This window comes from Gopherus flavomarginatus, chromosome 15, assembly GCF_025201925.1.
Source record: "Gopherus flavomarginatus isolate rGopFla2 chromosome 15, rGopFla2.mat.asm, whole genome shotgun sequence".
NCBI classification, from domain to species: Eukaryota; Metazoa; Chordata; order Testudines; family Testudinidae; genus Gopherus; species Gopherus flavomarginatus.
The window spans coordinates 12,288,038-12,301,967 of record NC_066631.1 but is presented as its reverse complement, the minus strand read 5'-3'; the positions used below and the strand labels follow the sequence as shown (position 1 = coordinate 12,301,967).

General features: G+C 45.7%; 1 protein-coding gene across 4 annotated transcripts in view; it reads right to left on the bottom strand.

The window, feature by feature from the left end:
• Positions 1-1,939: 1,939 nt before the first annotated feature.
• Positions 1,940-13,930, bottom strand: part of LOC127035012 (sodium/glucose cotransporter 1-like) — a 59,024-nt gene continuing 47,033 nt past the window's right edge. For all 4 annotated transcript variants that reach the window (XM_050924481.1, XM_050924484.1, XM_050924482.1 and 1 more), the window contains 3 exons: positions 11,426-11,641; positions 10,532-10,634; positions 1,940-3,878 (listed from right to left, as the gene is read on the bottom strand). In XM_050924481.1, the coding sequence (XP_050780438.1) occupies positions 3,661-3,878; positions 10,532-10,634; positions 11,426-11,641 (537 nt within the window). In that variant the 3' untranslated portion in view covers positions 1,940-3,660. The remainder of the gene's footprint in view (positions 3,879-10,531; positions 10,635-11,425; positions 11,642-13,930) is intronic.

The following is a 13,930-nucleotide window of genomic DNA, read 5'->3' as shown; positions in this document are numbered from 1 at the left end:
CTCCTTCACTTGTCAGCAGCCTCTCTAGTTTACTCCACTAGCCCACTACCTACTCAGACCCTCACTGTCCCTCTTAACCCTCCATCTCCAGTGCAGCAGAGTCGCACCCCCCCTTCAGTATTTGAATCAAACAAATTCAAGGTCTTGTCAAAGAAAATTACCAGTGTCCCAATACATCATTTACCCCATCTTTCAATCATTAATGTAGGGTACAGTTATGCAGAGCCTAACACTGAGACACCCAACGCACAATCACCACCTCAATGCAACACATTGCAATTTGTCATTACCCTTGGGCGTGGAGCTCCAGTAAGTTTTTAATGCAGGGAAGTGTTCCTAGCCAAACCAATTTGGAATGAATTTTGAGTCAGTCTGTGAACAGTTAAGTCTGAATGTGTTACAGCTACTGCATTCACTTTGTGCCTTAAGATCCCAGTCCTGTGCGGTGCTGAGAGCTCTATACTCCCCATAGTCTCGGAGGCCAAGGCACAGGACTGGGACTTGGAAGATCGGGGTTCTATTTCTAACTAAGCCACAGACTCCCCAAGTGATTTTGCTTCTCTGTGCGTCAGTAAAATGAGGATCGTATAATGCTTCCCTAGTTCACAGCACATTCTCAAGCATATTCATTAATGTTTGGGAAATGCTCAGATTCTTCAGTTACAAGGATACAGAAAATAAAATGAGAGTAGGGTTGAAATGACGGTAATCAGCACCTCACAGGATTTGGCCCTAACTTAGTAATTCTATTCATGAAAGATCAGACTTGCCTGACAGCATTTGTTCTTTATAAATCAATATTGCTTATGGCTCAGAGTGGTATTAGCCTAGTTATAGATTTTTCACAGCATGGTTCTTCCTTTATATCACTAGAAATTAATGTAGATTTGCAGAACTATTTTATGGGAAATGTATACATCTAGGTATGAAAACATGACAGGCTATGTTAAGCTGTCCCCAAAAGTCTCTTGCTATTTGATAATATCATGTCATGAGGGTGCCCCAATGTTTTTCTGAAATAACTCCGACCTCAGAAATTCCAAATTTACAATGATTTGAGACCAGAATCTGCCACCCCCATCTCTACAGGAATGGGGATGTTCAATTCCTGTGCACTTTACACCTTGCCTTGGCTTTGTCTGCTGATATGCCTCAGTTTAACTGCACTATGTGATGCAGACAGTAGTCTACTAGAAATTGGACTGAAACCACCAACTCAATTAATAAAACCCATGAAACTGACATCAGATAGCAGCACTTACCAACTGAAGATGGAGCTGAACTGGTGACCTAGAGTTGAAAGGCTCCGTGTCCCATCGCCAATCCACTGAGGCATACAGTACTGCAATTTCACAGGCAGCTTTTAGTAGAACTCCTACAGGGCAAGACAAATTACCCTAAGGAGCAGTCAGCTTTGTCTATGGTTGTGAACCCTGGACTCTGCAGGTCTAGTTGTCAAACCTGAGCCAAGGCAGGTCACTTCACATGTGTTTCAAATGTTTGTCCCTGCAATTCTCAGTTTATAATTTCAAAAAGCTTCATTACTCAGCCTGGGTGGAGAAATGAAACATACAAACAGGACAGATCCTGACTATCAAGATTGCCCAAGAAGGGGGTCATGGTATAGGTTGCTCAGCTTGGCTGGGAGATCCAGCTGTGTTATTTCTGCCTTTATCCAAATGGTCTCATCTCAGTGTTTTCAGGATAGTTAAACTGTAGCTAAGGAGCTGCATCATCCACAAGAAGGGCTCATTCACCAGTTTATCTGCTACAGCAACCCAGAGTCACCATATGAACAGATGTAGACCCCTAGACATGGGCATTGGACTCCTAGGTGTGCAAGTGATCAGGACTGAAGAGATTTGATTTCAGCATTTGATTAAAGAGAAATTGTTTTTATTTTTTACATTTTCCATTGTCTTATACAACGAACTCTTGACTTTGTGGACCACAGACACATCAGAAAAATTTGAATACATACAAACCTTCACAGTTAGTGAAATATAATGAATTCCACAGCACAACAGAGTGATGACTTAAGATGCTCTCTGCTGCTGTATTCATTAAAAGAAGCCAGTTTGCATTAGGATTTAGATTGTACTGATTTGATTTGGCACTATGCAGTACATGTCAGGATACTGCAGGGAGACAGAATTATCCTGAAGATCATATTGCAGCTGCAAGAGGACAGTACATTCTGTTATGCACTCCTCTGAAGTAGCAACAGACTGTGAGACAACAGCACAGTGTGATGAAAGTTAAAGGGATTTACAAAAGACCACATTGGCTTGGCTGTTACATGTTGAAGTACAGTTCACAATGCTGTACAATACTGTAGGTAGATGAGATGCATGTTACACCTCACTGTGTAGGAAGCTGTAGTACATAAGGCAACAAAGCATTGTGATACAGATTAGCTGTGCCAACTGGGAATTTCCCCAGTGCCTTCTCTGTATCCACGCCTCCTGAGGAAGATGAATTAGATGGTAAGAAGTTCTATCTATTTTCACTTTTCATCCTGGACTTGCAGTACCACACATCATCTCGCCATATTGGTGTCTGAGACCCAAACCAAGGTCATTGCCTCATCACTGTCTCACACTCCCAAATAAGGTGAAGACAATTGGAATGGTTTAGATGGTGTCAGAGCAGAGACTGTTCTCTTTGGGGAAACTACAGTGTAACAGTCTTACTCATGGCATAAATGAAATTTTGTAGCGAAATTGTCAGGGAAGGAAGATTCGTAATTTGGCAGGAAAAATACTGTAATGTCTTTGTGTACTTGGAAGCAAAACACAAGGCCAATGTTCTGATGCTTAGAACATTCACCCATGATAAAGAATTACCAGGTGGTAAATCCACTAACTGAGAAGGGGAATTAAGAGTACACTAGGGCCTTCTTATAAAATGGAGGTCCACAGACAATGTAAATGGATGCTAACTTTGACATATCATGCTGAGGAATAAAAATCAACAAGAATATATTTTTTATAAATATGGCTTTCATATTCAAGGATAAATTCATATTAAAACTAAATGCCGTGTGTACGAACTTTTAAAGCTAAAGGTCAGGCAATAAACACAACTCTTATTAGGACTGGCCAGACTTGTTTTGTCTAATTTCAAACTGACTCAAACAGCACAAATACAAGAGTTAAACTCAGAAGCTACCGGGGTTCATATTCCACTTAGGAGAAAGAGTGAATAAAGACTAGAGAGGAAAAAGTCCACTGAAAAATAGCATAACGTATGGAACAGAGAGTACAGACAGAAAAATTCTATTGAAAAAAAATAGCTATAGTATCAAAGGAATACATCAATAAAATGTCATGGATAGGGAATTTACATAAGGCAGCCTATATTTTGAAAGGATTCATTCATCCTGAATCTATAGCACAGTCCTCCATTTAGCTGAACTTAAAAAAAAACGGGATCACTTTAGGGAAAGTAAGGAAAAAGGAGCATAGAAATCAAACTAGTTTCACCAACTTCTAAAAATAACAATGAATAAATCAATGTAATGAATTAAATCTCGTCTTACTAATCTGATACGTGGATCTAGTGTAGTGTTATTTATCTTTTGAAGAATACAGTGCAAATTCGCAAGAAAAATGAACTTGAGTTAGACCTTCATAAAAACTCTGGAGCGTAAGGTTGGATTTATGCAAAGAAGGCATGACAGAATACAGCCACAGCCAACAGAATGACCCCATTGATGTTCACAACATTTCTCCAGAATGGCACCTCGGAAGTGTCAGTCATTTTCTTCTCCATTGCCTCCTGCTCCTCTTTGCTGAGTTTCGGCCCTTTTTTCTGATCGAAGCCACAGAACCAGTTGTAGGCCTTCTTCAAGAACCCTTGTCCTTCATCGCCTTCCTCTGTGATAGAGAGAGTAGCACAAAGGTCAAGAACATGGTGTGTGTGGATCTAGAAGACTGGCACTAAAACAAAGTCTTGGTGATACAAAGCATTCTTTATAGACTCTTGTAATTGAAATAACAGCCTCGAATTTGTGGTCTTAATGATTCAAAAGGCTCTAGGATGAATGTTGCAATTCCACAGCAGACCTGTGGAGTGAGTGATTCATAACCACCAAATAGCATTACAGTCAATTCTTTTGTACCCTACAAACCCCTGTGCTTTCCAGTTCACTAAGAAATCGTTATTTACTGTACCTGTGGATCTTCAAAATCTGATGCAGACATGTATTCCACCTAGGTATATGCATGGCCCAGCGCACCAGAGCTGGAGAAATTTGCCTTCAAGTACCCGTAGAGGTGCTGTGCTCATGCCCTGTGACAATAGCCCCTCCCCAGCTACATGAGGCAGTGCCACCACGGCCCTCCCTGAGTTCCCTCACACCGAATGCCTGGAAATAAGATTCTGATGCAGAAGGGACAGCAGGTCGGTCATGGAATACACATCTGCATCACATCTTGAAGCAGTAAGTAACCATTTCTTCTTCAAGTAGATGCAGACATATATTTCACTTTGACTAACAAGCAGTATCCCCTCTAGGAGGCAGGGCTCAGAGTTTACCTAAACAAGGACTGCAGACCTACCACAGCCTGCATCCGCCCTGGAAGATGCAGCTATGGCATAATGGTTCATGAACATATGTATCTATGACCATGTAGCAGCCCTGCAAATGTCCAATATGGAAATGTCACAGAGGAATGCTATGAACGTTGCTTGCACCCTTGTAGAAAGAGCTCACACCTACTGAAGGGGGGTAGCCAAAGCTATTTCATATGCAACCTTGATGCAGGATGTTGTCCATTTGGAAACGGTCGAGGAAGAAACTGCTTGACTCTTCATGTCATCTGTACATGACACGAACAAACAAGGCAAAGCACAAAACAGTTATGTCCTGCCAGACAGAAGGCCAGACATCGCCTAATGTATAAGGTGTGGAGACACTGCTCCTCTGGAGAGGAATGCGGCTTGGGAAAGAACACAGGTAAATATACCACCTGGGTCAAATGAAATTGAGAGACCACTTTGGGACAAAAATTTGGGATGCAATCGCAAAGTCACTTTGTCTTCTGAGAATTGTGTATAAGGAGGCTCTGCCATTACAGCCTGCAACTCACACTTGCCTTGCAGACGTTATCACTACCAGGAACGCAGTTTTCTGACATAAAAGTGGAAAGGGACAAGATGCCTGAGGCTTGAACAGAGGTCCCATTAAGGCTGCTAGGACTGAGTTAAGGTCCCACAAAGGAACTGGTTCTCAGACCAGAGGATGTAGATAAAGGAGCCCTTTTAAGACTCTTGATAACATGGCTCTGAATGGCAAGGGGATGAAATGCCAATATCACTGCCAGATGCACTTTCAATGTACTAAACACAAGCCCCAACAACTGAAGACGAAGTGAGTACTCCAAAATGTCCACAATAGAGTCCAGGGTTTGCTGGATTCTATAGGCTAGTGACCACACTGAAAATCGTTTCCATTTTCCTGAATAGGCCATCCTGATGGAGAGCTTTCTACTGTTAAGGAGGACTTGTTGGACAACTGTTGTACACTGCTCTTCTTCCTCACACATCCATGGAGCATCCACGCCATGAGATGCATGGAGCTGAGTGCAGGATGCAAGGTGCAGCCTTGGTTCTGAGTAAGTAAGTCGGGATGGGGAGGATGGTACAGGAGGTTGAAGGTCGGAGAACCAGCACTGTCTTGGCCACACTGGGACAATGAGAATGAGCTTATCCCAATCCATTTTGAGTTTGAAGATGACCTGAGGAATGATTGGGATTAGGGGAAAGGATTCCCCATGCTGTGAAGATGACCTGGAGGCCACGTGTCTTCAGGGACCACTCATGACTCAGGGAAAAATACTTGCTGAGATGGTCTGCAAGATGATTCTGAACCCCAGGCAAGTGAATAGCTATTTAAATAATGCTCTCCTCGATGCAAAATGCCACAGCCTGATCACCAAGAAGGCAAAGTCACTTGGAGTCTACTCCCCCTTGTTTATTCACATAGTACATCACAATGGTATTGTCAGTAAGTATGTGAACCATTGAGTCTCTGATACAGTCCCGAAAAGCATGATGTGCATTGTAGATGGCCTACAGCTCCAGCATGTTGATATGAAGTGAAGACTCCTGTTCCAACCACAGCTCTTGTACTTTCAGTGACCCCAGGTGCACCCTCCAATACCTCAGAGAGGCATCAGTAACAACCAACATGGTTGAGGAGAGCTGGATAAAGGGAATGCCCTGGCAAACACTCTCTGGATGCATCCACCACTGCAAGAAGTCCAGGGCCAGTGGAAGAAGATGGGCAGTCTGTCTAGAGGGTGAAGAGTAGGATGGTAAACTTCCTGAGCCACATTTGAAGGGGTTGAAGGCACAGACCTGCAAACTGGACCACCTGCATTCAAGTGGGAATCCGATTCAAGTGGGAATCCGGTCCAAGAGTCTCAGACACATTCGAACTGTTGTGGAAGGCTCAGACTGCAGACTGAGGCGATGGTGGTGAATTATCTGAAAACGGTCGGTTGGCAGAAACACTTTTGACATCATGGAATGTAAGAGGGCCCCAATTAACTCGATTTTCTCAGCGGAAACAAGGTTGACTTCCTGGCGTTTAGGATGAAATCAAGACAGCCATGCAAGCACAGCGTGGTGCTGATGTGAGCAAGAACTTCCTCTCTGAAGTTCTGTCCCTCAGTAACCAGTCATTCAGATTCAGGAAGATGTGAATTCCTTTCTTCCTGAAATATGCTGTAACAACGGTCATGAATTTGGTAAAAACCTGGGGGGGGGGGGGCAGAAGAGAGGCTGAATGGAAGCACTGTGTACTGAAAGTGGGCTCTGCCATGATGAATCAAAGGAATTTTCTGTGGCTCAGCAAAACTGACAAATGAAAGTAGTCGTCCTGAAGGTCCACAGTGGCAAACCAGTCGTTCTGAGATGATGCAAGGAGAATATCAGATAGACAACCATTTGGAACCTCATGTGCCCGATATATTTGTTGAGGCTGCGAAAGACAAGCATGGGTCTTACTCCTCCCTTCGATTTGGATACCAGAAAGTACTGGAAGTAGAAGCTGTGACCCCCGTGTTCCTGCAGAACCTCTTCCATTGCTCCAAAAGCCAGTAGAGGGTGGACCTGCTTGAGGAGCAGTATCTCATGAGAGAGGAGTCCCTGAAGAGGGACTGGGAGGGAGGATGGGGATATGGTGTGGAGAGAAACTGGATGGCATAACCCAATGTGATAGTGCTTAGGTTCCAGCTGTCAGTGGTGATCAAGCCCCAAGCCCTGTGAAAACAGGCCAGCCTGTTCCCAAAAATGGGAGAAGAGGAGGGAGGAGCAAGGATGAGAACAGTGCTCTGGACCAAGGAATCAAAATGGGCATGTGGAGGGTGGCAGGGCGGGGCCAAATCCTGAGTCCAACTGCTTTCTCCTGTGGGATCTATCCCTCTTTCTGGGGTAGTCCCATTGCCTCGGGGGAGTGAAAGGCTGGCCAAACATTCACTGCAGACGATACTGCTGTTGCTATTGCACACCACAGTGGCACCTCTGCATTGCTGGAGTGTACACCCCAAGGACCGCAGGGTGGCCCGGGAATCAAAGAAGTGCAGCAATTTTGTCGAAAAACAGTGTTTAGCCATTAAAGGGCAAATCCTCAATGGCTTGCTGGACATTAGGGGCACAGCACGAATTCTGCAGCCAAAGCCCTCCTCATGGTGACTGTGGAGGCCATCACTCTGGCTGAGATGTCCGCGACCTCTAGTGTGGACTGCAAGGACGTATTAGCCACCAAGCAGCCCTCAGTGACAAATACCCAGAATTCCTCTTGCGAAGCCTCAGGGAACTGCTCTGCAAACTTTGATACAGTTGTCCAGTTTAAAAAAAATCATACTTGGACAGTAAGGCTTGCTGGTTAGCAATTCACATCTGTAAGAAAGAGGAGGTGTAAATCTTCCTGCCCATGAGAGCCAATCATATAGAATCTCTATTCTAGGGGTTGGATTTAAACCAGCCCTGCCAGGCTGTTATTCACCACAGCTGCAGCTAAGGAATTTGGGGCTGGATAGGAGTAAAACCCCTCAAATCCCTGCATGGGAATGAAATAATGCTTTTCCATGTGTTTAGCTGCAGGCAGTATCAAAACCAGCATGCTCCAGAGGTTCAAGGGGTGCATCACTTGTAGGGAGGGCAACTCTACCAGGGCAGACAGCTGCAGATATTCACTAATTTGTGGCTGTTCTCTTGCACAAACTCCACTTGGATACCAAGGGAAGCAGCTATCTGCTGCAAAAGGCCTTGGTACACCTTAAAATCCTCCAGTACCAAAGGGGAGGATGAGCTGGGCAGCACAGAATTGTCTGAAGATGAAGATGAGCCCCTTAGCTGAGCCAAACCAGATCCTGTTCCAGAGATGATGGGCCTGTATGGGAGGACTCTGGAGGCTCTGCAGGGTGAAGGACCGCCAGTGCCGGGGGCTGCGGTAGATGGACAGTCACCACCACATCCTGGCTGATGATCTCACCTTTGAGCAAGACGAAGAGCAGGACCTCCAAAACTGAAGGGTGTTCCACAGATTCCATGGAGGCCACTGACATAGGTAAGGCATTGGTGGCCAGTAGGTGCCGGGCCAGGGCCCTCCATACTGACCACAAGATGTGTGCCAATCCTGGTACCCGTAACAGTCCAACAACAGCCCCCAATGCTGGTCAGGTGATGGAGAACAGGAGAATGATGACACTGACTCAGATGTAGAGGAGCCTCAGGATGCTGGAGATAAGGGCGGAGCGAGACCAAAGGGAATGAGACACCAGTCTGACTCATCCATCGCCCAGAACAAGGCAGGAGGCAGCACTGCAGAAGTGGCTGTTGGTCCCGAATTGAGCAGTGATATTGGGGTGTCTTATGATACTGATGTCAAGGGCAGTGAAAGCCACCACAGAAGCATTTGCAGAGCTAACCGCAGAGGTCTGAGGAGTTTCCCGGTACTGATGTCCCTGTATCAGCCATGCTTCCACAACATGTGGAAGGGGAACACTGGGGTGCAGTGCAAACAGACCTGAGGGGTCAGTGGCTTGTTCAATCAATGGAGCAAGAGATGACACAACCCTGGCAAAATCCTGGACCAAAGGAAAGGTTGGGATAGAAAAGCAGAAGTCTGTAGCTGCCTGGTGTGCTGTCGATGTGGAAACGGTCGGTACCAGCATCTCCCTCATTGGCACCAGACTAAACAGACACCCAGAGGCTGGAACCAGAGTCAACAGTACAGGGTTTCTGACCTCCCTACTCAGTACCAGGGAAGGGATGGAGATACCTGTACCATCCTGTGTGTCAGCATCAACTCCGTGCTGGTCCATGTTTTTCCTGGGGGAGGCGGAAGAGTCACCCCAAGACCTGGAGCAATCTCAGCTGGTCATATGCAACCTTTTCCTCAGCACAGTTGACAGAGAACAGCTCCTCTGTTTCTTCGGAGAGATGCCTGCTCCAGTGTGCTGGGTGAGCGAGCATACAACCTAAGTGAAATATGGGCCTGCATCTACTTGAAGAACAGTTTGTTCCCAGTTAGCAGTGATATAGCTGAAAACACTGGTAGCTCACAAATGCTAAAAATCACTTAGCTGATTCAAGCACATTATAAATACTTAAGTATACATGATTTGCGACAGGACTGAAAAGTGTTGAGTACAGAGTGATGGGCCAGATCTTCAGTCTTGGCCTCTCCCACTACACTGCCATTTGCAGCAGGGGCAGCCACACCCACTTTCCTTCCTCAACATGCTCCCTCTGTCTCTTACACAGGTAAGGTTAGGGAGGGTAGCTACACAGGAGAGAGCTCCAACGTTCTGCTGGAAAGGGCATCCCTTGCAAGGAGCAATTCTCTACCAGCTATTTTTGGCTAACTTAAGGCAACTTTGCCCTGCTTACATGGTGCACTGAGGCCTTAGCAGGCTAGAGACTCCAGCCCTGACTCTTCAGCCTGAGATTGAGAAGCAGGTCACAGTGAAGGTTTCTCTCTATTTATTCAGATGTTTTTGTATTTTTTCTCTTTTTATTAAATGGCTGAATTCAGTGATGCTTGGTATCAGAGCCTGGAGCCAGGCAGAGTTTTGTGCAAGTTTCCCCAGTGCAATTCTGGGATAACATCTTCACCCTGCTGTGCACCACCTTTGCTGTTCCAAAACCTAACCCCTACACCACTTCCAAATGCATCTTCATTCAGTCCTTTCACACAACTCAGCCATCACCCCTGACCAGTACCACCCACTTTGTTCTAGCCCTGAGCCTCTCATCTAATTACATGAAATCTTTTGCGCTATGCACAAAAAACAACAGGGAACTAGACTGCCATCATGTAATTAATTTCACTCCCAATCTACATCAGACCCAACAGTGGTGAAAAATCATTGCACTAACTCTCTGTGCATACTAGCCCTTCAGCATCTGCTTTCAAGGGACTACAAGGCACTTCATTGTTTCCTCAGGAATGAAGTTAGGGACCTCAAATACGTTGATGGTGTCTACAAATCTTAACAGAATTTTATTCAGAAATCACCTGATTCATCATCTTTACTCGCAAGTCCCTCAATCCTCTCATCCGCATCCAGGTCAATACGCTTCTCCTCGCTGTTCCGCAGAGTCCAGCACAAGCCATAGAGCTGCCATTAAACAAAATGAGCTTACAAAGTTGCAGCCGTAGAATACTGAAACCAGCACATGGAGATAGCTATAAGAACGGCCACACTGGGTCAGACCAAAGGTCCATCAAGCCCAGTGTCCTGTCCTCTGACAGTGGCCAATGGCAGGTGCCACAAAGGGAATGAACAGACAGGTCATCATCAAGTGATCCATCCCGTCACCCAATTCCAGCTTCTGGCAAACAGAGGCTAAGGACACCATCCCTGCCCATCCTGGCTAATAGCCATTGATCCTGGCTATAGGATTTGGAGGTCATGATTGTTTGCTAAGTAATATGCAGGGTTTATTAGGGATCTCATAAGAGTAGGGAGATACTGTAGGAGACAATTCCTGGTTCCCTTCCTTAACAACTTCATTACTGAAATCTTTGCTACACCACAGAAAATGCACCACCTACTGTTTGTGGCTCTTAGGGGTCAAATTCCAGTAGTATTCCACATTGTATACTATATAATGTCTTCAAGGTGCTTCTGATTACAGAATAATCTCCAGAACATTGTTTATATAGCAGAATGTGCTGCATTTCCAGAAATATCAGGACCAAGAAATAACTTGGGGAAGATGTAAAATTTCACTCTGAACCCAATTAGCTGGGAGGATCCTGTATAATTTGCATACTCTAAATTCTAGGATTGAGTATACTTATTAATATTTGTAAAGTGTAAATTAAAGTGATTTTTTTTTCATAGCTTGCCAGTATCTCGGGGAGCAGGAGTGGAAATAAAAGAGCAGGAGAGGCAATAATACTCACATGTACATCAGGAATGGGTTTAGTTATCAGTGAGATACCCAGGATGACGATGGTGGAGATCCCAAAAAGGATTATAGCAAAGTAAAGGTAATGAACTCCACAAATTATCTTTGGACAGTTGCTGGGGTTTACACAGCTTCCAGGACCATACGCAAACTCTGCAGTCATTCGACTCAGCCCAACTACCAGCCCAATGAACAAGCCCCAGAAAGCACCCTGCAAAAGAAAGTATCAGAGGGGTAGCCATGTTAGTCTGGATCTGTAAAAAGCGACAAAGAGTCCTGTGGCACCTTATAGACTAACAGCTGTATTGGAGCATAAGCTTCCATGGGTGAATACCCACTTCGTCAGATGCATGTAGTGAAAATTTCCAGAGGCAGGTATAAATATGCAGGCAAGAATCAGTCTAGAGATAACGAGGTTAGTTCAGTCAGGGAGGATGAGGCCCTCTTCTAGCAGTTGAGGTGTGAACACCAAGGGAGGAGAAACTGCTTTTGTAGTTGGCTAGCCATTCACAATCTTTGTTTAATCTTAAACTCATGGTGTTAAATTTGCAAATGAACTGAAGTTCAGCAGTTTCTCTTTGAAGTCTAGTCCTGAAGTTTTTTTGTTGCAGGATGGCTGCCTTTAAATCTGCTATTGTGTGTCCAGTGAGGTTGAAGTGTTCTCCTACAGGTTTCTGTATATTGCCATTCCTAATATCTGACTTGTGTCCGTTTATCCTTTTATATAGGGATTCTCCAGTTTGGTCAATGTACATAGCAGACAGGCATTGCTGGCACATGATGGCGTATATTACATTGGTGGATGTGCAGGTGAATAAACCGGTGATGTTGTGGCTGATCTGGTTAGGCCCTGTGATGGTGTTGCTGGTGTAAATATGTAGGCAGAGTTGGCATCAAGGTTTGTTGCATGGATTGGTTCCTGAGTTAGAGTTACTATGGTATTCTCACCAGCAACCACACACTGCACCATAGTAACTCTAACTCTATCTCTAGACTGATTCTTGCCTGCATCTTTATAAAAAAGAACAGCAGCACTGCAGAACTTGTTTTTAAAATAAATTCTCTCTCAATAATTACATGGAATTTGCACTCAGACATTAGAAGTAAAGATTCTTCTTCAAGTGGCTGCAGATGTGTATTCCTCTCAGACAACCATCACAACAAAGCTGGAAAACTTTGCCTAGCAGTAGTCATCAGGATAGTGCTTAGGCCCTGGGGCTCTAGCCCCTTCCCTGTCTATTTAAGGGCAGCACTGCCCCTACCCTTCTCAGTTCCTTCTCACTGCCCACAGCTAGAGTTGGAGCATTCTGTGTGGTGATTTACCTCACACTGTTTATCTGTTTCTCTGGGAACTTACTGTATATAGCCATTCCAATAGGTGTGTGCGCGTGCCACGTGCATGATCATTGGAAGGTTTTACCCTAGCAGTACCCGTCAGGTCAGCTGTGGAGCCCCTGGAGTGGCGCCTTCATGGCAGCATATATAGGCCCCTGCTGACCCACCACCTGCTCCGTTCCTTCTTACTGCTACTGACGGTCGTTGGAGCAACTTGTCTCTTGCTTTAGCAAGTGCTTTCCTAGTGGTTTTTCCTGTACGTAGTTGTTAATTGTTATAGTTAGTTTAAGTTGGGGTCCGTCCCCCCGGCTAAGTTTTTCCCCCTCACCAGGGCATGCCACAGCCCCACAGGTTCAAGCCGTGTGATAGGTGTGGTAAGCCTATGCCCAGAGGGGATCTGCACACCACTTGTCTGAAGTGCCTGGAAGAGGGACATTTGCAGGACAAGTGTAGTATTTGTAGAGGCTTCAAGCCAAGAACCAAAAGGGAGATAGACTATCAGCTGAAACTCCTTTTAATGAATTCCGCTTTTCAGCCTCAACCTGCACAAGAGGTGGCACCAGCACCCTCGGTGCACAGCGCACCAGCCTCGGTGCAGGACACCTCAGCATGACCTGCATAAGGAGCATCGGCATCGCTCCACAGTGTGCAAGGTCGGCTCATCAGTGCAACACCGATCACAATCCCTAGTGCCGCATAAGAAGAAAAAGGCAAAGAGTGGCCGTTTCCCCACCAAGAAGAGCAAACAGGACACCAGTGCTGTGCATCCCATGCCAGGACACCAGAAGGCTGTTCCATCGGTCCTGACACCGTTGACTCCAGCCTCGAGGGGAGGTCCATCGAGTCCAGCATCGGTGGACTCCCCAGTCCGGTAGGTGCTGGAGGAGGACCTGAACCTTCCCTCCATACTGGATACTTTCGAGGCCGCACGAGACTTGACTGCCATGATGGCATAGTCCCCCGCCTTGCATTCTCAGGCACTGGTTCAGGTGCATATGGCACAAGGCCTGGCTCATCCTGCAGTGCCGATGCCTGGTACATCTGCTGCACCACTTTGAGCACTGATGTCAGCACTGCCTGCGACTCCATCTGCAGCACTGATGGCAGCACCGTCTGTGGCACCACCTACCCGGCACCAGGGCAAGCCCACCATGATGCTCCCTAG